The sequence below is a fragment of the Cyrtonyx montezumae genome, unplaced genomic scaffold, assembly GCF_038088225.1.
Source record: "Cyrtonyx montezumae isolate F1298 unplaced genomic scaffold, pur_monq_1.0 scaffold_3, whole genome shotgun sequence".
Classification (NCBI taxonomy): domain Eukaryota; kingdom Metazoa; phylum Chordata; class Aves; order Galliformes; family Odontophoridae; genus Cyrtonyx; species Cyrtonyx montezumae.
In genome coordinates this window covers 149,055,903-149,083,358 of record NW_027072034.1, presented here as the reverse complement: position 1 = coordinate 149,083,358, position 27,456 = coordinate 149,055,903, and the positions used below count along the sequence as shown (strand labels likewise).

Genomic DNA, 27,456 nt, shown 5'->3' with positions numbered 1-27,456 from the left:
CCTTTCTAGCCACAGTTCAGTATCTGAAAAAGAAATATAATAATACCAAATTGCATTGACCTTTTCAGCACAATCTATGCAGTCTGCTCTTGTCTCTGAACTCCTTCAGAACTCACCAAGGGAAAGCATGATCATCACCTGATCTGCGTTTAAAAAGGTCATGGTAGTGCCACAGAAGTTAATAATTAAATTTTCGGCAAAAAAGAAATGTGGGAAGAAGTGAAAAACTTCCCAGTGCATCTTTGTCTGTGTGTTTTTAAGAGAAAAGTACAAAATGCTGCATTATGTCTATTCCTCTTTTCATTTATCAGTACAAAAAACAAAGACATAACTGAAATTCTTTTGTTGATAATTTTCAAATATGTTTGCCTATTACTTAGCAATTACATTTGTATGTAGGAATGTAATGTGAATTTTTTGGAGATGTCTACACATTATTAGAAAAAAAAAAGTATGTACTTTGAATCTGATTTGAGTATAAAGACTTCAGCTGTATGACAACAGCTCTGCATTTAATAACTGACAAAATATCACTTGAAGAAACAATACGAAAATAAAGATTGTTTCAACTGCTAAAATAAACAAATAAAAAAAAGCATTTTTCTTCTACATAAAGTTCAAAACAATAGCAAGATGCTGCAATGCTGAAAAGTTGTCAGAAATTATATAGATTTTGTCACAATTATCCTTACTATAGGTTCACCAAAATATTTTATAACTAGAAAAAATTAATGAAACAGCTTTATATTTTACTTGCGTTTGAAAAATAGTGTGGACGGTGCAGTTACATGTGACTGAGAAATGGCCACCATTTTGTATTAATGCTCACAGATACTGCTAATATTGTATTTCTAAAAATAATTTTGCTCCTTGGTTTTCAGAAAATTCTTCATTTGCTGAAAAGAAATGAAATAGCCTTAATCTGTCAATCAATCTACCACAAAACCCCTATAACCCGCAAGCAGACCAATAAATACACTATAAATAAATATTTGGGCTGAAACATCTGGCACTTCAAATTTATATGTAGCCCATCATCTCTTAATAAACAGACAAATAGATCCTACTGAGATAGCAGTGTACAATTGCACACAAGCTCTGGAAAATCCTTTATAGGCTATACTTATTGCTCAGGTGCTCAGTTATATGTGTTTACTTGATATTGGGACATGACATTAGTAATCTCTTGCTGATGAAAGCCACCTATTAAAATACACAAAACAGACCTGTTACTATTCCACATTTGTATGTCCTTCTGCTGTCTAAAGAATATTAAGAATATTTACTGACGTGTGTTCTGGTAAAGTTTCCACTTAGGTTGTCAAGATAAATCAATGGGCAGCTTGGCCAAAGGGCAAATATGTAATTACGTATAGTTGTGTGCAATCAACATCTTACGAATGCTCAAAAGGATACAGGAGCATCACTTACTTCATTAGTTCTATACATCTACTTTTATACTTTGTAAAAAGCAAAACAATATCAATGAATGTGTATTTTATGCTGATTTTATATGTTACTGAACCACATAGTGTATGGCTCAAATCAACCTCTGATCAAGTTAGCTTTGAACCTCAGCTGAAACAGCTCTGCAGAGGAAAAGTTCAACTGGAATTTAACTGCTTTTATTATTCTACATGCCTACAGAAACACTCATAGAAGCTCATTACCTTCAAAGGAAATAAGAAAGATGCTCAGAACACAAGTAAAGCTTCTATCAATGTTCTAAGAGAGGGCCATTATTTTCTTTTTGCTCAGTACCACTATTTGGGACCCAAAGGGCATGCCCATGGGAGAGAAGCACCCACGCCAGGTGAGCTGTACCCTCATCTTCTTCCACCTTCCAGACCCATCTCCCTTAATCTGGCCTTAATCTGTCAATCAATCTACCACAAAACCCTTATAACTGAAGGACTGAATTTTACAAGTTTCTTCCTTACTCCCTCCCTCTTTCTTCCTGTCTTCTTTTCTTTTTCCTTCTAAGGTGATAAAAAATCTGAAATGAATGTGTACTCTTTTTTGAAACTGACACAATTTAATTATTCCTAAACTGAAGATACTGCAGATCTCTCCTATGCAAACGTAGCATACTTTCTTACGAATTTCAGATTCTATTTGCTCTCTATTTCATTTGTATTTACATGAAAATGATTTTAAAGGCATGAACAAATTAAGTTGCTTAGTAAAATATGGTAACTAAAAAGGCAAAATGGCAGCAACTTGTAGGATATTTCTCTTCTTGTTACCATGGAAGCACCAGATGAAGGTCCAGTACTACAGCAGAGTTCAATTTTGTATTTAATGAGGGATTTTAAGTGTATGAAACATTTAACATGTCCTTGCACAAATTACAACACAGAAAGGTTAACTAATTTGTGAGGAAAAATTAATTTAGAGAAAAAATCCTTTGACAAATCTGATAACCTTCATTAAACAAAGCTTTCTCCCAAATCACCTACATAACAGAGCACACGATGCTTGAGACACTTCAGTGTAGACACTTCACAACAGTAGCTGTTTTGTATTGTTTGCAACAGGAGTAGGACTATAAGCCTGCCATAAGTACCCTGTTGTATTCCTAAATAAACAACACTCACTGCTGCCAAATGGAAAGAAGCCAAGAACTGTTCAGGGACTGTGGCCATCCCAAGGGAAAAAAAATCAGTTTAATTTAATATGGCACTACCAGTACTATTATTCACTAGCTGCAATTGTTAAACTATTGCTTAGCATGAATAGAGCAAAATGAAAATTGTCTGGACACTTTCCCATTGCTCAGCGTGCTTGGATTTGCTTTCAATCTAATATTCACTGCAAATTTTTTGTTTCTGAAGTTTGTCTGCTGTATAGTTACAGTATTACTGCGTTCACCTACTCTGGAGGCACTGCAATGTCTCACCCTCACCTACCTCCCTCATCTCCTGGCTCACTTTTTCCTGACTGCTGCTACCTGTCCTTTCAACTGCTGAAGAGATGACCAAACTTGCTCATGCCCTTGCCCACTCCGCCTGGAAAATTCTGCACATGATGATGCCCTTCAGGCATCTCCCTAGCACATTCCTCAACAAACCTTATCACTGATGGCACTGAAAAATACACTGCTTACCAGGATGGGCACTGTTACCTCTTCCACATTTCCTTCTATTCCCTCATCTTTCCAGCCTCAGCTATCTATTGCTTGTTTTATCCTGGGACGCAAACTTTCATTTAGTTTTGTGTTTTAAAGAGGCAATAATAGTATACCCCTTGCTCAGGACTCCTAGTTTGTACAATGGTGCAAAAATTACTTTTGTTTTGGTGATGAAATTGCTGATTTAGTCCCTTCTAGTTTTACAGATTTCATTTTGGAATTGTTCTGCTACAGATAAACTGATGTATTAAGTCAATTCCTTATACTGCAGCAGTTTTATTATACAGTGCCAGACTGTATCCTATGAGAAAGCAGTGTGCAGCAGCCATGCCTTAAACAAACCAAACACTTGCCTGGTGAATGTATTTCACTACCAGCTGGACTAGCAAATACTAGTGCAGATAGAGAAGGAATTCCTCTGAAATGAAATAATTAAATTACCTAAGCATATTTCCAGTCTGTGAATATAGTTCTTAGCCAACATTTCTATGAGAATCAGCAAATCTGATTATTCTGGTGAACCTCTGCTATATAGTATGAGGGTATTAGCTCACGATTTTAAGATAGAGACTATAGGAGACAGCAAAGCATGGTTTCAAAAACAAACTTTTGTCACAAGTCTGTGTTTGATTCACCCTCTTTATCCTACTCTATACTCATTCTCCTTCATCTACCTGCAACTTTCACCTTTTCTCAGTATTTGCTTTTAGGAAAGCTTGTTGATCACCTGAGACACACAAGACTTTTAATTAGGACTGCTCAAAGCCACTGTGTTTCTGACAGCAAAAGTAAGTAAACTGGATTTGATGAAGCAGGTGTCTTCCAATTGGACCTGATGATGTTTTCATAAACAAAAACACTAATTTACAGTAGCATCCAAATGTTTTCAAGGACCTAAGTAAGATCTGAGGTCCTACATCCTGCTGGCATGTCTGAAGAACATCCATATTTTTAAAGACTTGCATGAGAGCACCGCATTAGGGGACATCTGCTGTACTCTGTATGACCTGTTTGGTGGGAGGGACCTCTGGAGGTCTGGCTCTTCCCCCTGCCATGTGATTGAGCACAAGCTTAGTTCTGCAAGCAGATCAGTCTATGCCACAGTCACAGCTGAGGATGCAGTCCTAAATACTGTTACGAAATTAAAAGGCTGGGAATGTAAAAAGAAGCACTGGAGTTCATTAAAATCAGCTTCTGTCCCTGTTGCTCAAGTCAAATTTATGAAGTAATAAATACATCTTGGCTCTACAGTACAGAACTTCTTGGAGAGCGGAACAGAGGGCAACTAAACGATACAACTGCCATTCAGAAAAGCATCAACAGGAAAAATCCGTATGAAATTCTCTGATATAATAGGTATTTTGGCTGAGATGTTGCACATCATTCCCAAGGTTCATCCACATTCCCATGAAAATGTTATTCACCTCTGGCCTTTGAAGTACTTACAGTCATCTTTACCATCATTTAATTAGGCTTTTATCAGAAGCAAACACTGGTGCCCCTCTTCATATCATCTCTCCTGGGCCTAATGGCCTCGACGATTCTTTCGGACAGCTGTAGCCTCACAATTTATTTTCTGGCAACATTTCTTGCATTGGAATGAATGTGTTGGGCATTTGGATAGTGTCAGCTTGCAAAGGGCTGGTGGCAGATGGAAAGAAATCTGCCCAGTATGCCTTCACCTCTACGTGAGCAGAGAGCCATCAATTTCCCCCATTAAGGAGTTGTCACATAGCCCACTCAGCTGGAGGAGTATCTCTGATGGCCAGGCTGGTTGGCTTGTGCTATCGAAATACAAAACACACTTTAAAAGGAAACGAAAATATAGTTTGTCGGCAAATTGAAAATGCATGGCTTTGACCACAGCCAATTTTTTAATGACTGTAATATTTTAAGTGATTATTTTTGCCGCTTCATATTGCTCCTCAGAGATGAGAGGTTTTTTAATTAAAATCTAGGCAATGAAAACAGATGAAATATGAGAAGCAGAGAAACAAGAAATAAAATGAAGGAAATTAATTAAAACGGCATTTTCAATTGAGCCATAAATTAGATATTGTATCTTTCTGGGAAAGGGTCTTGTAGATTTTCCAAGTTTTTATATTTTGAAAAGATGGCAAGTAGAGGGATAGATGCAGTCTGGATAAGATGGTACCCTGCAGGAAATTTCTTAGCAAGTGAAGGTACAATGACAAAACTAAAATTCTGAATTCTGTGCGTGTGGCTACTAAGGCTTCTGGTCTGAAGTCCGTTCTTCAGCCAAAGGAAAAACCACAATGAGATTAGAATATTATTTCCCATGAAATAAACGAGGGTTAAAACTTTCCTTCTTCCTGTGCAAGCAGGCCAGGTGCGAGGAGGGTTATAGTGCACCTTCCGTTTGCAAAAAAACAATGGGGTGAAACTTTTTCTGTGATGTAGTAACAGTCTATAAAGTGTTCTTTCACAAATCATTTCCAATTACAGACTCACAGCCAAAGGCTGGTGCTCAAAACATTTTGCTTGTTTTTGAGCAACTGGTATGATTTGTATGGTTGTTGGCTTTCTGGAACATTTCATGATGTTTGTATAACATCGGTTATTCTGGTGATGACTGATTTCCTTAATGAGTTATTTAACTTGTATGCACTGAAATACTCCTCTTTATTGTTGGAAACTGTAGATGCTTCCAGTACTCTGCAGTGAACCTGATACAACCTCACCTGTTCTGAAAGTAATGACAGGTATTAACATACCATAAAATCTGAACAAGGAAGAGTCAGACAATGCTCTTTCTACTCCTTGGCATCTAATTTCTTTCACTAATGTGCATCTCACAGTGACCTGTGAAGACCAAATTCTTTCTTTCTAGGAGGCAGGAAACACCCCTGGTGTTTTGACACTAGCTCAGTACTAAATCTGGCTCTCTGCCACCACACCACACTTCTGAGCCATGGGGAACTGGCATGGAGAAAATTGCCAGCTCAGCACTGCTGCCCACAGCTCTGCTCAGCTGCCCAAACAATTCAGCACAACCGTCAACCAAAGTTCCAAGAAACTCCAAGCTGTTGAATCTAAGTATTATTATTTTAATTAAAACAGTGATTATTAACAAAAAATACAAAATAAAACAAACAAACAAACAACAACATGAGCTATTCCATGCATGGGCTCCAGCCAATTCTATGGATGTTAAGATGCCTTCTTATGGATTGATCGTATTCTCATTAAAGGGAGTCAGTGGACAGCTTTTGTGCACCTTGCTCTGCTGTCTTCACCTCTCCTCCCTTCTCACATGCCTCCACCCACCTGCAGAGAAGCAGGAAAGGCTCAGAGCTGAGGCGCAGCTGGAAGCCAGCTCAGGAGATGGCTTCCAGCCTTCCCAGGAAGATGTGGTACTTAGTGGCTCCTGAGAGGCAAAGCAGCTGGCTAGAAGGCTGGGCTTGGCCCACAGACCAAAACCTGCCTTGCTATATCTTATTCAAAAAGAGGAGTTTTGTCAAAAGCAGCTGTATTCATGTATCTTTGCCCAGTATAGAGTCACAGCAGTTTCCATCTGCCATTTTCATACTGGCATAGCTACAGAATCACCTTTCTTTCTACAGACAAATATTCTTCATCTGCTTCCAACAAGATAAAACTAAAAGAGGAAAAAAAAAGTTCATTGCAGCCCAAGCAATTAAAACCAACAGATATATATATGGAATATTAAGATACTTGTTTTGAAAGAAGACCATTGAATGCCATTCCTATTAATTAACAGAGTATTCAGAAATTTGGAAATCTGCTCTGGAACTGGAGGTTTGGAATAGCTTAATCAACATTTCTTTTTGCCAAACTCCCAGGACTGCCCATATGTCTTCTGTGCTCAGTCACCCTCAGTAATACATGTTCAGGAAGGACTCACAGATCTAGGATGTTCATAGCCCTGATGTGCTCAGGATATGGTGAAAGGTCACAAAGTTTTATGGAGTTATTTCCAGCATATTTTCTGAATGTGAATGTTGAGCTCTCTCACTCTCTTTGTAAGTTTTCTCTGCTGCTAAGCTCTATTGTGTTTCTAGGAAATTGAAATGAGTGGCAATGACCTGTAACTTAACTATCACAAGTAGGCATGACTGCATGATATGAATCGACAGAAAAATAAGCCAAGACAGGTAAAACAGGGACTATGCTGACTTGGATGTCTTGGAGACAAGAGACACTGGAATTGACTTAAGGATCATTAAAAAAAAATAAATATGAGTTTATAAACCTCCACGCAATTTTTATAACAGTGACAGACTTTATCAGGATTCTGGCATTGGGATGGTTTCAGGACTAATTGGGAATGTCCATGATGGTGAATAACACATACCAGATACTACTGTCTGGCCCTGAAACTGACTTGCTCAATGAAGCTGGCACACGTCTTCCCTCCTTTTCCCCCATCCAACATTATGGATGCTTTAGCCTCAGAGATCTGAACTATAATATTACTGAAGCTGGCTCCCATCTCAACTTCAGCATTTGAGCTTGCACATCCAAACTTAGATCAGAGCAATTAGAGAAAATAAGGAAACTTTGCTGAAGGTGGACCCCAAAGACAACAACAATATATGAAGCATCCACTGAAAGATGAGATCACTCCCTGCTCTTTAGAAGTAAAGACTGAGGAAGCATTACTGAAGGAAGATTTCATCTCTCCTGATTAGCTATAGGGTGTTGAGGCCCACAGACCTTTAACAGTGCTCATAGCACATCATTGCTTTGTATGTTTTAGCAGCCTCAGTCACCAGTGTCATACCCTACACATGCTTGGTTGAGACGCTGTGCTCACACTCAGAGCTGTCACTGCAAATATTGAAATGCAATCAGGAATTTATCCTGTTCAACACCCTTCCTCACAGTCCAACACAGATAAATACGTTCCAGTGGATCCAATTAATCTCCTAAGGGGTGTTTGGCCTTGCTAACAGCATTATTTTTTTTTTTTTTTTGTCTTTTTCTGTCTTCTTTGGAACTGAAACACAGAAATTTGGTGGCTTATCTCTCAGCTTGCCTCCTATCTTAGTAGCCAGCTTCAGCTGCGTCTGCAACCAGCCATGTGCTTTCAAATAAGCAACAACTACTCCTGAGTGCAGCAAGAAAGAAAACAAAACAAAAACCCTGACAAGCTCAAATAGACTGGAGGAGGAAGAGGAACCACTTCTTAGTAGGCATAGGCAAGTTCCCACAAGTGCTCAATGAAGTGATGAGCCTGATTCAACCAAAGTGGAGTAAGTATATCAGTGCAAAATTACATTGCTGGCACTATCCTCCTTCCGTGACTGAATTCACCATATAACCTAACTCAGGATCTACATAATAGCCTTCACAATATCTCTTCATTTCACTGCCTTTTTACTTTGTCTGAGCAGCTATGAATTAGAGTTGTTTTATCAGCAGATATCCTAGAATTATAGGGTTTGCTATTAATTTCAGTAGACCTCAAGTTCTGACAAAGTAAACTTCCTGCAGAAAAATATATACTTTCTTTGCACCTTGATAAGCATCCAACATGAGCAAGATAGAAGAAGTAGCAAGATAGATAGATAGAATAGCAAGACAGAACAAGCACTTCTCACTTCTCAAAGCCTTCTCTTGGGCAATGACTGGGGAAGAATTCACTGAAGCACCACTACATATGTGAACAGTAGCAACATTTATTTTAAACTACAACAAACTCTGATACCTATCTTTATGATTGAAGTGCTTAACAAAATTCACTCAGGCAATAAGATGGTACTCAATGAAGACTCAAACTGTCTAAAAAGATTTGAGATGGTTGAAAAGACTGGTGAGGTGGGAAATTTTAGTATGCTAGGGTCATGACTGTAACCAAATTAGGCAGAGGACCATTCTCTGGCCTTGACAACAAGTGACACAGCAGAGTTTGCATCCAGCTGAGTAAACTTTTTCTTCCTAGTAGAGTGGAGTCATTCCTTCTGCTTACTGGAAACAAATTCTGGTGCACTCATGCATTCCTTGAAGATAATATATGGGAGACAGCACAAGCCAAAAACCAAGCACAGGAGTGTTGTACCAGCTAAGGTGTGCAAGATCCCTTGTTTGCCTCATTTACTGTCCTGAGTCTCCAAGGAGAAGGCTGCACTGTCTGCAATAGACAGTGTTTGGAATAGTCCAAAAGTAAAATGTTTGGAATAGTCCAAAAGTAAAATGCCAATCATTTTCTGTGGTGAGAGGTGGTGAACAAGTGAGCATAAATGTAGAAAATAAATCCAGTAAAATGAAAATACATATATATTATTTTTCTTGTTTCATTATGTTTTCCTGAACATTTAATTCCCTTCCCAATGACATTACTTTATATAGCACAGCTTTGGAAAGGAAATCATGCCCCACAGTTTTGTACACGTTAAAATTGAGTTAAATAACAAATAACATCCAGAAATGAGACTGTTTTTTAGCATTGTCAGGGAAACTTGGAAGGAAAAGCATTAAAAGAAGTCAGTGAAGAAATTAAAATCTATCTCAAGAAAGATAATTAGTGTGAAATACTAATTTACAGAGGAAGAAGGATATGGATTGAAACTTGCATGGCACAAACAGGCCTGGATGTCAGAGAAAGGTCTCACTAGCTTGAAATGGAGTTCAGCTTAGCAGAAGATTGTAGGTATAGAAACATATTTAGAAAACGCATTCTGCTTTTCCCTAGAACAGAAGACAGCCTTGGAGGAATAGCAGGTTTGTGAATCTTTGCTTGCATCTTACACAAGGTTGGACTTTGAAAGATATTTCTGTCCAGAATAACTAACTGATCTCAGTGTTCAAGCCCCTCATCTTTTAAGTGACTGCACTTGAGTACTGACACTAAATTAGCTTTTAAATAAACAAACAAAGTAAATCAAAACAAGAGATATTTACTTGATGAACTATAGATGCTGTTTGTGCATGTTTTAGAAGGAGGAAGTGACATTGGGCTTTGCCATTTGGGAAGATGGCATATTAATCGTTTCTTTGTTCTCATATCATCTTACCCGTGGACTGGATTTTGAAATCCAGGGGTAAGACGGACATCACAATAAACATGAAAAGATCAAAGAAAATAACTTCTTTAAATAATCAGGACATTATTTGATCTAAAATTCATTTTAAAAAAGTTGTTGTTCAAATGGTTTTACTGAAATAAAAAAATATTGATATGCTGGTGCTATGAGTAGACTAATGAGATTATTTCTAAGAAGATTAACCTGAGGCCAGATTCTGTGGGAAAAGGCTGAAGCCACAGTCAACACTGTACTGCCCCCAGAACATGACACCTGTTTCCTGTGAAACTGCCAAAACAACTGGAACCTCATAAATGAACACTTACGACAAAGCTGCCCTTTTTTATGAATGAAAAATAGGATGAAAACTGAACATAATCAACTGTTCAATTTCTGTCTGCTTGGAAACATAAAAAGCAAGAACACAACTGGCTTTCAGTTGTAGAACAACTCTGCATTTGGAGGAACTTTATGCACGGAGATCTTGCAGGTCTCCTTAGGGTTTTTCCAAAGATACTATGATCTTGCTAAATCCCATGTATCAGATCAGTTCTCACTGCAACAGAGACTTTTAAGGAGCTCTCACTACCTGAATGTGTGCTGCAACAGAGGTGATATTCACAGAAAAAGCAGAAAGTAGAGCTTTTTATAATGGCTTGTGACAAAGCAAGTATTGAACAACACCAAGAAGTGGTACTGACCAATGAGATAAATAAACAGGTAGATTTCAAAATATCTGGCTAAGAGATCTGAATTTGTTTCAAAAATATTGTTCTGTTTTCCTAAAAGGAAGCCATTTCCCATTTTCTGTCGTATGATCTTTGACATGACAGTAGTTACAAACTGTCATCTGCTTTTGGTAATGGCAGAAAAGCTGCATTGTTTTAGAAAGCCCCAGTGTGACAGGAAATAGGTAAAAACGGAGTAACAGAGGCCAGTTCTGCAAACAGATGGAAGGGCCTAACCCTCCTTGAAGTTTTAGATCACATAATCATAGAATATTCAGAGTTGGAAGGGACTCGTAAGAATCACTGAGTCCTTCCACATAAATAATAATAATGAAATCAAACCATTAAATATATATTTATATTTTCAAACTAACCTTCACTGTGGCCCCAGGAAAGAAAAGCCAGTTGCCAGTGTCCACAGGATCAAGATTATCTTCTAACACGACTTTTCTGTGAGCAGCATTGATGATCAGGATATTGTCCAATGCCCAACAGGCTTCATACACTTCTCCAGCATGAAGATAATCCTGTTTCCACTGAAAATGGATATTTTCCCCTTTTGCATCCTCAGGAAGGTACAAGATGTGGATGATTGTGCTGACATTGGAAGGAGCGCTGAAAAACAGTGATATGGAATTAGACCAAATGTAAGCCATAACCAGGAATGCTTTCACCTTATTTGACACATTTACTAAGTGTGACACAGCTATGCTGATATCACTTGTATGATGGTAAATCTTCTAAAGAGATAGAAAATATCTGCCCCAAGGCAGAGTCCCACTGTGCTCAGTAGTGTATGTACAGACCAAAGGCAGCTCTGCTGCAGAGACCTTGCAGGCTGGGGTTGTGAGGAACAGATCAATGAGATGTTCAGAGAGCAGGAGCACACAGCTTGGCAGCATCCATTCCTGATGCTGGTCACACCTCCAAGGTGACTGGCTAGCGTCTGGTATTTTGCAGGTATGGCAAAAAGGAAATGAACAGGAAGCATTTTATAAAAACTGAGTCCTATCTGTGATTTTTGTGTGAGCTGGTACCAAAACACCTAACTTCAGCTGCTTCATTGCCTCACTGAGCAGAATTGAACAAAATCCTGGAGGTAAAAGCCTGGAATTCTCTCTGATGAACCTGTCATTCCCACTCCACTGGCAGCTGATTCTATGAGTGGGAAGGGCCAGGGCCTTCCTTTTCTCAGCAGCTCCCAAAATCATACAGATGGAACACCACCACTGTCCTCTCTTGCTGGTGTTGCTATGATGGAAAATACTGATAGGGGATCCAGACCTTGAAGGTCAGCATCTGGAGCTCTGCTTCCCAAAGCTGTCCCAAGAGCTGTGGGACCAAGATTAACCACCAGTTCTGCACAGGGCTTATTACGTTTGTCATGGTTTTATGAATTTGGTACTGGCATTCCACATCATAACATCATGTGGTGCATTTAGAGTTAAAGAGTTAATGCTCCAGCTCCATGGATCACCGACAGTTCCAGGTATATCTGCCTCAGAAGAGAAGAAGAACTCCATTCCCCAGAGGACTTTGCGATGCTTTGCATTTTTACGTGTTTACGCTCAGAGGGAAAGAAAAAAACTGTCTGTGGTCACGGGACTCTCTCTTTGGGATGGACTCAGCAGTGGGTGCTCGCTGCCATCCGCCTTCAGCGTTAGTGTAAGGCCTTCGGTTTATTGGACACTCTCTCTTGCTCATTTTGTTTGATTTATTAGCTTCCATTCCAATTATAATGTATTATATTGTGTTATTTTGCTTTCCAATATCTATTTAGTAAATTAGCTTTCCTCCTCAGATCATTGCCGCTGTTTTGTTCCTAGGCCCATCTCCCTTTTCCCTTTCCCCTTCCCCTTTCCTGGGGCATGGGTCCGTGGGTCCCCCGCACCAATCGTCACAGAACCAGGCCGAATCTGCCTGTAAACCGTTGACAACATTACACAGTCACAAAATTGTTGGGGTTCCAAAAGACCTCTAGAGGTTGAATCCAACCCTGCTGCTAAAGGAGGTTCCATACAGTTGGTTGCACTGACCTACGATGATGCTTCAGTGGGTTAATAACTGGTGTACTTCAATTCATGTGCCATATCTCCCCAAGCATTTGGGACTGTTCACACCCAGCACCCACCCTGTCCAAGAGACATGCTTCCCCTGCCTGTGCTGGGACCACACCAACATGTCACACTCAGCACATCACCATGGCACTGCCCCTACACAGCCCATTGACCATCTGTATCTCTATTCCACCTTACCCCACTTCTCCCACTCCCTGGAGCTGCCTGCAGCGGAGAGAAAGCTGCTGAAGCACGTTCACATAAACACTGTAACTAAAAGGAACCACAGGAGAGACGAGCATCCTTTCATAATTCATCCTCCTCTCTGCTTTGCACGACATTGCTCTATTGACCTATTTTCTGCTGCCAGCTCCAGCAGTCTGAGTTAAAGCAACACTGTTCAAACATGTGCATTAACTTCACAAATTTTGTGTTTCAAAGACTTGTGTTTGCTCCATCGCAACAGAATCATGGGATTCTCATTTGAGTTGGAAGAAACCTTTAAAGGCCATCTAGTCTAACTCTCTGCAAGGATCAGGGGATCGATAGCTAGATCAGGGTGCTCAGAACCCCTCCTGCCTGACCTTGAATGTCTTCAAGGAGGGGGCATCCACCACCTTCCTGGGCAACGTGTTCCAGTACTTTACTACTTTAATGGTAAAAAACGTCTTATATCCAATCTAAATCTCCTCTCTTAGTTTGAAACCATTTCCCCTAGTCCTATCACAGACCCTGCTAATGAGTCTGTCCCTTCTTTCTTATGCTCTCCATTAGATACTGAAAGGCAGCTGCCTAGAGTGTTTTCTACAGGCTGAAGAGTCCCACAAGAAGAGATTATAAGACTCCCATTTGTAATCCTTTGTGCTTTCATGCAAATCAGTTTGTTAAAAAACAAGGTGTAATTTGACATATCTAGTTAGGAGCCAAACATATCAAACTATAAAGTATTTTTATGGATCATTTTATCCTACCGAAGTATAAACTTGCAACAGTATAAATTTTTGTTTTTGCTGAGATTAAAAATGATGCCAAAATGCAAAAGCCATTGAGATGTTGGGTTGGAATGAAGCAATCACAAGGAGAGCACAACAGGCACAATTTCCTGGTGGTTGGTGTATAACACAGATTGATGTGTCTATAACTACAAGAAGTGGTTTGTTTTTTGCTTTAGTCAACTTACGTTTTTTTCTTAAGGATGCCACCACATTCACCAACCTTTGATGTAGAAACAGTTTGGCAGTTTAACAGTCAATCCACTCAATATAAAACATGTGTTACCAACCCCAGCATTAGTCGTATTGCTTCAGCAAGGTTTGGCATGGCCACTGGTGAGAACCAGGAACATAAGCCTACAGCACAGATTAGCACCTGAGCCTTTTGGTTACAGGAACTGCATTTGAACTCTGAGTTCATTGCCTTCTTGACCTTCCACACAGGAGGTGGATGGAATTGTGATTTCCCAAAAGCAGTGTCAGTTCTGCAATTAGTGTTACTGGCCATAATTTCACTCCTCCACTTTTAATATGCCTAAACATGCGAGAACTTAAAAGTTAGCAATCAAAGAAGATATAAAAGACTCAAGCTTAATCAACACCTGCTCATCCAGAAAGCATGAAAGTGATTAAAAAGCTGTAACAAACCTAATTTTCTCCAGCTGAGTCCAATCTGCAGAGCTGTTCTTGCTGTAGGACACTGTGATGCTGGGATCTGAGTAACTAAAGCGGCACGAACCTGATCCTGGGAAAGGTGATGAAACCATAAGAGTTATGTTACATTTAACCAATAAATGATCCTCCAATAACAATCACTACTGTCTGTGCATTTGTCACATCATCACTTCTCTGTATTTTAAAGGGCACTGGTTGATGATGTAATTCCCTGGGATCTGTTGCTGCAGGTGAACACAAAATAATGCATGCTTTATGAGTCAGAAATAAAGTGGGAATGATAAATCACAGCCGTGCTGTGTAATCTCTGCAGATTTCCCAAGGGAAGCCAAATAAATTGTCTAACACTCCCCCACTGCAGGAAAAAAACAACACCCACCATGTAATATTTAAACAAAATCTTGTTATTATAGTATAATCCACATAGCAGTATTTATAGAGAAAATAGTAAAAGTCTGATTTTCATACTGGTACATAGATAAAAAACCCAAATAACAGAAGTAAAAATATAGTAAACAATAGGAAGATGTATACAGAATTACTTGAGCTACAGGGAAACATTCTCCAGGAATTTGAAGGAACAAAGATACTATAAAATTAGTTATTTTAAAGATGCCCAAAGAGATTTAAATTAAGATATCATCCCATAGACTCACTAGAGCCTATAATTAATAATAAACAGTTGATGCTGATCTGGGAATCTCGGAACACTTTGCAAAAGTGAACTAATTAAGCCCTATGGCACCCCTGCAAGGTAGGGTAATATATTTACTTTTGATTTACAAAAGGCTGCCTCTGGGTGCTGTCACAAACGATAAGCTTAACGATTAATAAAGAGGACAGTCAAAATAATAAAAACTGGGATTGAAAAATGCAACCTACCAAACTGATAAACAATCTGAGTGATAATTAAATATACCAAAAAAACTATTTTTTTCCTCAGATATCAAGTAATTCATCCCTCTCAGGAAATCCAACACCCAGTGAAACAAATAAATCCTAAGCTCTGCTTCAGAGATCAACATCTCTACTTCAGAGACAGGTTGAAATATGAGATTCAAAGGTCACCAGGCAGCAGATAGCAGCTACTTTCCAAATTAAAAGAAGCTGCTCTCAATTAAACAGCAACTCTGATCACATCATTTTGCTGCTGGGTGAGTACCACAGCTTTGCTCACAGTAGGGGTATGAATTATGGGTGGTACATGTGGTGTGTTATGCCTGTGTGTGCTGCAGGTATATTCAGTCACAATGAAAATCATGCATTTACATGTACATAAATACAAATATATATTATAGAAAAGGTAATATAATACATAATATACATTATATAAAATATAAATCCACACGAATATAGACCACATATATATGTGTTTAAATATACAAATGAGGAAAATGCTTGAGATAAAATTTTGCAACTTGGGGTATGTCCTGCTGTAATGAAATAAATGGCCTGATTAAAAATATGTCAACCACCTGCATGAGGGAACAGCCTGCACATTTGAATGGGAATGTCACACACTGCTTGCAGCTCCAGAGCCCTGAGGCAGCTCCCATCATAGCTCTCAGCTTAGTGATGCTGCACATCTGGTTTTCCACTGTGGCACACATCAGGTACAAAGGGAAAAATAACCAAAAGATGGAATTAAATCTCATCTCTGTAATATTGGCTAAAACATCAACTAAGCACTTTGGAAATGACTGATAAAGTTAACTTCTTGTATCTTTTACTAGTGTTATATTCCAAATGCAGCAGCAAAATACTTCCGAACCACTCTACAGCTGTGTGGGGCACATTCAGCTGCTCTGTTACGTATTCTGCTGTAACGAGGCACAGAATAATTAATCCTGCAAAGGCAGCAGGACTTTGAATTACCAAACATATACCCAAAATGACTACAAAGCAACTCTCTGGGTATAATTTACTGACAAAGCACTTTATTTCTATCATATTAAAATGAAATTATGTCGGGAAAAGCCTTTACATTTCATTTTTGCCCATCTGCTGAAATGGTCGACTCCACTGAGTGGCATCTGCTGTCAGTTTTTACTTCTGTGGCTTTTAGGAGTTCCAAGCTCTAATCACACTCATCAAAACCAATGAACTTCAGCTGGTTTAACCACTTTGGCTGGCAGGAGGTTGTGAGGCAAAGCTGCAACATACTGACTTTTCTCTCATACAAAAACAACAGGAACATAAACAGGAAAAATAACAAGCAATACGGACTTAATAACATGCCACATCCGTTATTATTACAATCAATTCTTGGTACACCACTCTTCAAGAAAGCCAAATCGAAATGTCCTGCCTAAAAAATGCAGAAGTGCATATTTGCTGACAATACCATCAGTACGGTAGTATGAAGAAAGTTCTCTCTTAAATCTGGACACTCTCAGACTGTGCAATGAAGACAAAAATTCTTGTGTTTATGAACACCACTGAAAAGCTGCAGATGTGATGTTTCCCCTGTGTCACTGTTAAGAGAGGAGCAGACACAGAAGGCAAAGAGGAATAAGAAGTTCTGGCTTCCATTACTATTTTAATAATCAGTCCAGTTGTATTAGTAAATTAGTTTGTGAATGTGATCAAGGTCGATGAAGTAGTTACTACCATGACAAAATATATGCTTTTATCAGGGTTTAATTTTTTTTAATGTAATTTAACATTTTTTTAATGTGCATTCTTTCCTCAAAATCATAAGGAAGTAAAATGTTTATTATTTAATCATCTAATTCTGTAAAACAACAGAAAAACCAAAATGAACACATCTGAAAAAATGTCAGCTAGGTTTAGACATTATTCTTTGCCATTAAAACAGTCTTTGTAAAATATATAGGAACCACAAGGATCTAGTGCTTGCTTCTTTTACCAAACCAATATTTATACAGATGGCATTAACAGTTCCTTCCAGGGAGAAAGATGAAATACAACTGTTCTCCGGAACCAGATTTATTGAGGTGTCATTGAAAAACAGTGTATTTTCATGTAATTTTCAATATATTATTATTTTCAGTATTAATTTAAAAATTGGTATTAATTTTATTCTTATTAGTCCATTTTACTGTAATATGAGTATTTCTAAATAGAAATTTCACAGATTTCACAGAACTATAGGGGTTGGAAGGGACCTCCAGAGATCACAGAGTCCAACCCCCTGCCCGAGCAGCTCCCTAGCCCAGGTTGCACAGGTAGGCGTCCAGGCGGCTCTTGAGTACCTCCAGAGAAGGAGACTCCACCACCTCTCTGAGCAGCTGTGCCACTGCTCCATCACTGCACTGGGAAGGAGTTCCTATGCACATTTGTATGGAACTTCCTTCCTTTGTGAAGAAGGATATTGATAATTTTTTTTTTGAGCAAACAGTGATCAAAATGCAAGTTGTTATATAGCACAAACTGAAGGCAAATTTGCCTGGGAAAAGGGAGGCATCATTCACCCCAGTTCTAGAGATGTTAATGTTACCTCAGATCTGAGTACAGCCACATTTATGCAGTATGTGACACCATAAATCTTCACATCATCTTGTCTTCCAAATAAAAAGTTGTACAAAATGACTTCAGACCTTATGAATGAGCCCAAAACGTGGTCATTTTAAGACAAGAATACTCAGGTTCTGAATTAATCATGAAAATAGGTAAGATAACATGCAGAATGATTGCAGTAAAGAAGCTTATATTAGTAAACTACATGAAAGCAAGATGATGTTTCTCTTAAAGCAAGTAGATCGCAGTAAATCCAGTGCTTTTTTGTGGTTACTGCCTAAATCATTACGCCAAGTTAGCTAAATATGTCTAAGACTTACAGCCATACTTTCAATATTAAGCTATGTGCATATACAAATTACCCCATTTTTAATTTCCATACTTATTGGGTTGTGTTTTAGGAAATATTTTCTTCTTTTTACAATGATTTTACTCTTTTTCATAGGCTTCTAGCTGAAATTCACAGACTGTTAAAACTTAAAATGCTGAAGTAGAGTCAACGTTCATGGATATAATTTTAGATGATAGCTTTTAGAATTTTTTTTAGATGAAAAACAGAAAATATTTTTTGTCTTATTGGAAACTATAGGCAGTAAAATAGCTTCTGTTATAAGACCCAACTATTTCCATACAATGCATATTCTGTAAAATTAATCTATTTGGCCTACGCTTTATATGCTTTTGCCCTTGGGCAAAGACTAATAAAATAAAATTTAAAGTTGAATCCAGCAACACTGACAGGAGATGTTTTTGACTGGCACGGTGTAATAAAGCTGAGCAGCTCCTGCCTGGTCTTCCATTAGTTCTACTTAAACCAAATAGAAAATAATAGGAATAGGAAGCAAAACTATGCTTCCCAATTGCTTTCCTATGCATTCTGGAGCATTCATAACATGTACCCAGGACTTGGCTAGCACTGACCGTTTATGACATTGAGATGGGGATGGCTTCTTTTCCTGGAAATCTCATTAAGTTCATTTTCAGTGCTTTCAATGCCATTATTAGTTAACATTTTATGCACTTTATTTTTTAAGGTATCATGTAGATAAAGTACTAAAGATATTTAAGGATGAATGTTACTAAGGCACTTCATGACAGGTATTTGCAACCAGGTACTGGCGTATTTGTATCTAGGCTGACAATGGCATGCAAAATTAATTCAAGACTCACTACAGCTTTGCCTCCAACTGTGTCAGATCTGCATAAATCCGAGTCACATGGCTGTTGGTCTCTAAGATTTGTTAACAACACTGTTTATAAGCTGGTGTTTTGTTGAGATAAAACTGGGTGCCATCTGCAAGGGAAGCAATATTTTGCTTCGTTATAGACTGTGACGTCCTCTGCCTCTTGACAACCTCTTGATAGTTCCTGCAAGTACTTCAGTGGATAAGCAGATGAGATAGCTAACGCTGACTCTAAGAAGAATGAGTGTAATGTGCAACTGCACAAGAAAAACTCACATGAAAATTTGTAGAAGGGTTTGATTATGTCCTAACTGTAGTCTGAATGGGAGCTCAGAAGAATCCTGTTTGCTTAATACCAGAAGATTGCTTTTATTCATTTTGTTAATGTGTTGAATAATGATAAGTGTTTGCTAAGGATTATGATTTGCTGATTTTGCTTGAATTAAGCCAGACAGAACAGGATAATACAGCGGTCAAATTTGGCTGGCTTGCTAATAGTCTTTTTCCAAATTAATGAACCATACAGTCTGGTATAATGAACACTCAATGGAATCTGTGGTGGCTTTTTTTTAGGTGTAAGTGTATGTTGGCTTCTAATCAAGAGCCAGACAATTTAAACCATGTTAAAACAATGATTATTTTGTCCTGAGTATACTGGAAATACTAGTACAAAAACATGCAACTCACTATTCATGCCATACTGCCTCTGAAAATTTTCTCAAGAGAAGGTCGCAAGAATATTTTTATTTCTTCTTGAAGCTGTAACTTTGAACTTAGTTTCAAGTGTGATTTTTAACCACAATAAATTTCTGATCTTTAGCCATTTTTAGTGTCTTGATTATAGAACCAAGATTACAAATGCATCTTTTAACTGTAAATAATCTTAAAATTGAAAACTGCAAGAACTGGTTTCTATGTTGTAATTTTAGTCTACTTTTTCTTGAAAATAACTAAATACTTTAACTGCTGACTACTTGTTTCTGCCTTACAAGAAGATTTTGGCTCTCTGTGCCACTGTGTAAGTTTTGACAAACAAATCCAGAATAAATAAGTGAACTGAGGAAACAATAATGTCATTGGTGTTTGCCCTTGGTAAAATCAGAGCTACTCTAACTTCAGTGAAAATTATTAATCTTGAGATGCAATGTCTCAACTGTTCACTTCTGCAGAACTCAGAGAACAGCTAACATTATTCCACTGACAGCTTTTATCTAGCAGTTATCTAAATTAAGGGCTCATGAACATGCTTTTAGCCTCTATCATAAAATCACATAAGACTGAAAGAACAATTAATAATTTGGAAGATAAATTAATAAATATGTTTAAAAATAGTAAATACATTCTCAATTAGTAAATGCACTAATCAGAATAGCTTTGGAATTGAAGTTCTAAAGATTAATGAAAGGCCAAAGCCCCACTGGATGGGGCCATTATCAAGCTGCACCCACTCCAAAGGCGGCCTTGCTCAGAGCAAGGAACTTCCCATTGTCCCTTCCCACTCATGTCCTTCCAGGGTTATCAATAACAGTGTCTGTACTTTTTGTGAAGTAATGTAGCTATTAAGTATGAAAAGTCTGAGGAAATACTTCTCTGCCTCTATTTCCTCTTAGTCTATTTATGCCCACAGATATGATGTGCTTCCTGTGCTCACAAAAATCTGCTCTCTTCTAATGAGCAAGACAGATCACAGTTCATACTGCTTTTTGTGCTGAGAACATTAAGGAGAGAAAAATAAGACAAGCTGAAAGCTGTATTTCCCTTCCACCAGTTTCCAGTTTGTTCTGATGCTCTGCTATCTATAGCATAACTTTCTGAGCTACAGCCAGAAGGTATATGCTTGAGTAATGTGCCTGTTGTCAAATAAATAAATTAGGCTTCTAAATTTAACCACCTTTTTAAATGCAGTAATATTGTCTAGATTTCCTTGCAGAAGGCGAAGTGAGAAAACCTAAGACTTGGATGTAATGGACACTCATTAATTACTACTGAAACAATAATATCATTAACTCCCCAGAAAGACTCTTACCATGGTTCTTGAATGTCTCACCAAGTAAGCCATACAGTAAGTAAGCATTTTCTACTCTTATACCCATATTGTATTTTTCAGTATTAGTGCAATGAAATGCTTATTGTCATATCATGAAGAGGTCCCCTGAAAGGGTGACCTTTGAAAGAAGCTGGGCAAAATTCAAATTATACCTTTTCAATCTTAAAGTAGTCATTAATTGGCAAAGTAGTGTGTATTGGTAAGAAGAAGGAGACCTACTGATTAACTCTGATTAGCAGCCTGAGCTAAGGTCAGTTATCATAACTTAACACTGTAAGGATGTGAAAATACCACAGGAAGGGATGTGGTGTTTTGTTCAGATCCCAAAAGTAGTTTGTTCCAGAGGGGCAGTACTGGTTCCAGAACTTCTGAGTGAAAAGTGGCAACTTGAATATAAAGACTTGAAAGTAGTTTTACCTTCTTGTTTTAATGAAATTCCTTTTCACCAGGAAAATTTGGAAAAAATATATTTTTCAAGCCAAGTCTGAAGTTCAGGTGTTATTCATTTCTGAAAGCCGAGAAACCAGATCGTTTGTTGTTAACTTTATATGTAGGTGGATAATAACTGGTTGGGTGAAAGGATTTTTTTGTTTGTTTTTTTCATTTGTTTTTTTCCAGTGACTGGTGAGTTTTCAATATTTTTTTCTACTTTTGCTTTCAGTGATGCCCCTACTTCCTTCCCCACCAGAGAAAGACACAGGGACAATTTGCTAAGCGGGGACTTCCATTCCCCTTATCCCCCAGGAACTGCAGATGCTTTGTTTTGGAAATAATTCAAAAATAGACATTTTTAATCATACAACAGTGTTATCCTAATACAATGCCATGAGCAGGATTAAGATGAAAGTCAGCCTGTAATCCAGCATTTATTATTTTCAGCAACCAATTCGGTAATGGCCTGCATTTGACTGTGAGGAGCAGGCTCTGGCACATGCCCTGGGTCAGAGCTGGGGACCCAGCTCCCTTATCTGTGCTGCTTTTCACTGCGCAATAAATCTGTAGTGCTCACAGTTTAATTCATAGCAGTGGCAGAAGAACTGTGGTACAGAAGTATTAAAAACAATATTTCATTGTAACCTTGAACTGGCCAAAACAACACAAATCATTTCACCACAAGGCCATTAAAACGTCTTTCCAGTATGGTATTAACTTTAAGCCCTTTTTTTGACCTAGGCATTATCAAGGCAGCCCTTCTTGTATAACTCAGCAAAATCAATAAACACCACCTCACATCTCCTCTCATGCTATGTGAAGTGTGCTAGATGATGTTACTTATCTGTCTGCCTCTTTCACATTAGAGGTAATTTATAACCTGTGTATCTACACAAAGGACTTCTCTGCCAGAAAGGTGAAAGCTACTGGGTTTCATGTCAGGTAACAAAAAATGACAAATTGAGAAGTGAATAAAAAATCTTAACGTTGTTTTATCAAGTGGAAGATAGGAAATGAAGCAAACAGGAAAAAAAAAGGCAAATTTTATCTATTTTTGCATTCAATTATATGACATTCCCAAGCTTTTTCCAAATGGCTAGGAAATAAATAAGGATAAAACAACCCGGGAGTTCATGGGCAATATGTTCTTGCTGTTAAGAAGGAACTGGATCTGAATGTAGCATCAAACAAGCTTCATTTTGTAATTTTTATTTCTTACAGAATGGGTATTTTAAATTACCTAGTTTAAAAGCTGTTTTTATGCAGTATTTAAACTCAGCTCAGGCAGGGTCCTAACACATTTTTATTAGTCAATTATCTGGTATGAAATCCTTCAAAACCTAGATACAAGCCCAGGAGTGCCCTTTCTTTGCTCTACACAAGATCATAGATCTGTCCTGGCCACCATCTCCTTTCCTCCACTGTGTGCCTCAGGGATTCTCCTTCCCTGTTTGTACCAGAGTCAACAAGACCTTATAAATGCAGCACCCACAAAAATCTGTTGTTTCATGGAAGACATCAGAGAAGGAGAAACCTGGGTACTGAGGGAAGTCATCCATACAGGTGACTAAAATGAAAGAGACGGCTCCACATGTCCAAAATATTTGACCCCACAAATTTTGTGTTCAGTGAGGTAGTTGAGAGATTTTAAAGATCAAATACTCTTCCATGTTGTCCTCAGAAGGGGCTTATTTTCCACTTCAGTATTTCTCTAGAGACACAAGAGAATTTTCATAGCAATTCTGGAAGAAATTCCTAATGTGTATCTGATTCAGCTGAGGGCAAGTCCAGTGCTACCTCATAAAATGGTTGCTACAACATTTGTCAGTCACTGGAAAGTTTTTGCTAATTGTAAACTAATAAAACATGAAAATTAAGAGAAAGTAGTCAGTAATTGTTTCTCCTAGCCAAAGCTGTGGCTTATTCAAAACGTGTTTGGACGTGTGAATTTCTATCGAGTGGTCTGAGTCCAAGCAGAAGATGAATAGACAATGCAAAAGCAGTACTGTCACTGTAACAGCTGCCACTAGAAATTAACAAGAACATAATAAATATGACAAGAGTCTTTAGACTGTTCCATGGAGTCAAATGTATTCATCATTGTACATGCTGCTGAGCCAAGCAGTACAGAGATGTTTCAGTACTGGTGAGGCTCCACCTCGAGTATTTTGTTCAGTTCTGGGCACCTCAGTACAGAGAAGACATTGAGGTGCTGGAGCAGGTCCAAAGAAGGACAACAAGGCTTGTGAAGGGCTTGGAGAATATGCCCTCTGAGGAGCAACTGAAGGAACTGGAGCTGTTTAGTCTGGAGAAGAGGAATATGAGGGGAGACTTTACTGCTCTCTTCAAATACCTGAAAGGTGATTGCAGTGAGAGTGGGGTTGGTCTCTTCTCACTGGTGACAGATGATAGGACAAGGGAAAATGGCCTCAAGTTGAGCCAGGATAAGTTTAGGTTGGATATAAGGAAAAACTTCTTTACAGAAAGGATTGTTAAGCACTGGAATAGGCTCCTCAGGGAGGTGGTTGAGTCACCATTGCCGAATGTGTTTAAAATCCATTTGGATGTGATTTAGCAGAAGGTTAGGGTAGTATGGTTTGGTTGCGGTTGGACTTGATGATCTTGAAGGTCCTTTCCAACCTGAGCAATTCTATGATTCTATGATTCTGGAGGGAAGGAGAAGCAATTGCCTTCTTGCAGATGTCCTGCAGAGCCCTGCAGATTCTACTCCAGGTGAGCATATGGAGAAACATACATGGGGGCAATGAGTCAGTTGTATATTTATGTCTATAGGCTATTCTTCTAAATGTGTACCCATTATGATCTTCTCTTTGCTGAAGTTAATAAGGAAGCAAATGTATTTCTGAAGCATAAAAGCTTGGCAGCAATGACTAATCTAAAAGGCACGCTCATCAATTGTGTTTTAAAAACTACTACTACAACTACTACTATTACTACTATTGTAGTTTGAATATGTATCAGAGCAAAAGAGAGTATTTCTCTTATCTAAAGAATCAATTACTTGTAGGTTAATTCTCTTAGAATCAGAGTGGTAACAAAGTCAAACTGCCACTTCAAGAATGAATGAAGAAACCTAAGCCTGAAGAAAGATGCATTGTTTCACTGAAGGTGATCAAAATGATCTGTGCTTTGTCTTCAACAAACATCAGTGAGATCTTTAGTACGTAGATTTATGGAGTAAATCAACTCTGGTGTTGACCCTAGGGACCTTGCTGGTTCAGAAAGAGTAATAGAGGCTGCTGTGTTAATGATTCACTAACCTGCTGTCTGATGCAAGGCAGCATGGGCATGACATGAAAACCCTTTTGGAACCACTAAGTCAAAGATCTGCACTCGAATCAATGACCCTCACTGATACGCTAATCAAAAGCAATCAATAGCATATTTTAAATTGTTTTCCCTGTTGCACTTGCAAAAGACTGTGAAATGATTAAGCATTAAAAATAAGTTGTAAATACACTAGACCACACAGAAGTTCTTGATATGTGCATTACACAGGGACCTTTCCTCTTAAAAAGAAATGATGCTATAAATAAAAAGGTGAACACAGGCTCAACATACAATTACTCTTCAGTTAAGTAGTGTTCATAGTCTGAAAGATTTATAAAGCTCAAGAATTTTCAAGTGAAGACAGTGATGACTTCTCTACGATGAAATAAAATTGAAAGAGTGAAATACCTTTCACTGTTGAGCATGTTTGGAGAAATGGTTAGCTCTGTTAGTTGCTTTTGTGATTAAATGATGAGTTTGTCGATGAAATATTTATGCATATAAAAACAAAAAATGTAACACTTTATTTCCATTTGGGAAATAATAAAAAAATTAGGGAGAAACACTGAATTGTTGAGTTTGGTTCAAAGAGACCTCTAGATCATCTAGTCTAACCCCTGCTAAAGCAGCTTCCCTACAGTAGGTTGTACAGGAAAGTGTCCAGAAGGATGTCCAGAGAAGGAAACCCCCACAACCTCTCTGGGCAGCCTGTTTCAATGGAATTTCCTGTGTTCTACTGAGAACTATTAAGATATTTAGAGAGATTGACAAACTGTAGCTATTGATAGAAAATTGAGGGGGAACAGTTATCAACACGCTCTAGTAATGACTGAGGATCTTTGTGATAATACCATAAAAGATGAAAAGAATTTTAAAATAGAGACTCTCCTCACTAACATTTTGCATTCATCCAGTCAATGACACTGTCAAATTCACCCTGCTTGTAGAGGAGTGTTTAAGGGTTCTCATGAACAAAGCTGATGAATGAGTACTTTCCCTATCAAGTTATTCCTATTTTCCAATATTATTAAATGGCCCAAAATGATCCATCAATACTAGAGCATAAAGAAAAAGCTATGGAACAAATTTTTTTCAAGGAAATTGAACATTCTCCACAAGCAATTTTCACGCTGAGATGCACATGGCTCCAAGGAGCATCTGCATGGGAGGACAGGCTGAGTGTCGGTGCTCATCAGCTTCAGCTTGGTTTTTGACTCATGCACTGTGGAAGAAGGAGGGCTGCAAATAGTTTGATAATTCTGAACGCTCACAGAGTATGCACAGCCCACATGCATCACAGCCATGGGAGCATATGCTTGAATTGGATGCCCAAGGAACAGTGCCACTTGCACACCTCACACCTTGGCATTGCTCCCTTAAAGCCTTTTCCCCTTATAGGATTCCATGAGTATCTTTCTTCCCATGTCTATATCAGTTAAAATCTCTCATTACTATCTAGTCACCTTCCATCACATGGGCCTAGACAAATGACAGCTCATGTTCATCCATGGAGAAATCCAGGGGTTTAGCTAAGAGGAAAAACTTGAGCTTTGGAGTGAGTAATAGAGAATATTTCATCTAACAATTCAGCCTAACACTGTGTGGTAGCTGAGACCAGAGGCCTCTGTGTAATATCCTGCAGTCCCAAACTGTTGAACTAGATGTGCTGGCCCACCGGAGCCCAAAGGCATTGCCTTAAATATCTCAGTCATTGAGTACTGAGGAAACTGACACATTTTGTCTTCCACGTGCTTGGTTTTGGAGAAATGTAGTCATGGGTGATTAAAGATATCTGAAGCAATTGAAATTTTCTGCACACTGGAGCCTACAGCATGTATGAATGTAAGCATCACCACAGCCCTGGACCACAAGGCAATGCCACTGGATCTGAGTGAGTGCAGCATGGCAGAGACATTCAGAGAATCACAGAATCATAGAATCATAGGGATTGGAATCATAGGGATTGGACATTGCTCATGCTCAGAAAAGCTATTGTGCATTAATGCTATCCTGTGTGCTGAATAGGGCTTACTAATTACCTTTCCATCCTAATAGTGCTCCTTTTGCACTCTATTGCCCTTCGGAGTGCAAGACTAACAGATATAGCACATTGAGAAAACTAGAGAGCAGTATCAACTAGTGAAAAATTCACTAGGATCTTATCCTTTCTGACCATACAATGATTCATGATGTAATCAAAGCCAATTTCTTTGCTTCATTTTCTAGTCTTCCCCTGCTTATATAGCTGCAAATATAGAATTCCATTTGATAATTAGTGATGAGAGAAATCTAAGGACATACATTTTCAAGTGGCCACAGCTAGGTGAGAAATGTAATATAAAGGCAATCCCAAAAGATTTCAGCTTAAGCTATTCAGTCATAGATAGAAAGTGTTGAACCTTCCTTAAGAAAAGGTAATTCTCTTGGATGAAT

General features: G+C 38.4%; 1 protein-coding gene across 2 annotated transcripts in view; it reads right to left on the bottom strand.

The window, feature by feature from the left end:
- The window catches only part of RELN (reelin), a 270,835-nt gene that overhangs the window by 110,801 nt on the left and 132,578 nt on the right, over positions 1-27,456 (bottom strand). For both annotated transcript variants that reach the window (XM_065743657.1, XM_065743656.1), the window contains exons 9-10: positions 14,563-14,659; positions 11,240-11,480 (exon numbers count right to left, since the gene is read on the bottom strand). In XM_065743657.1, coding sequence (XP_065599729.1) covers positions 11,240-11,480; positions 14,563-14,659 — 338 coding nt within the window. The remainder of the gene's footprint in view (positions 1-11,239; positions 11,481-14,562; positions 14,660-27,456) is intronic.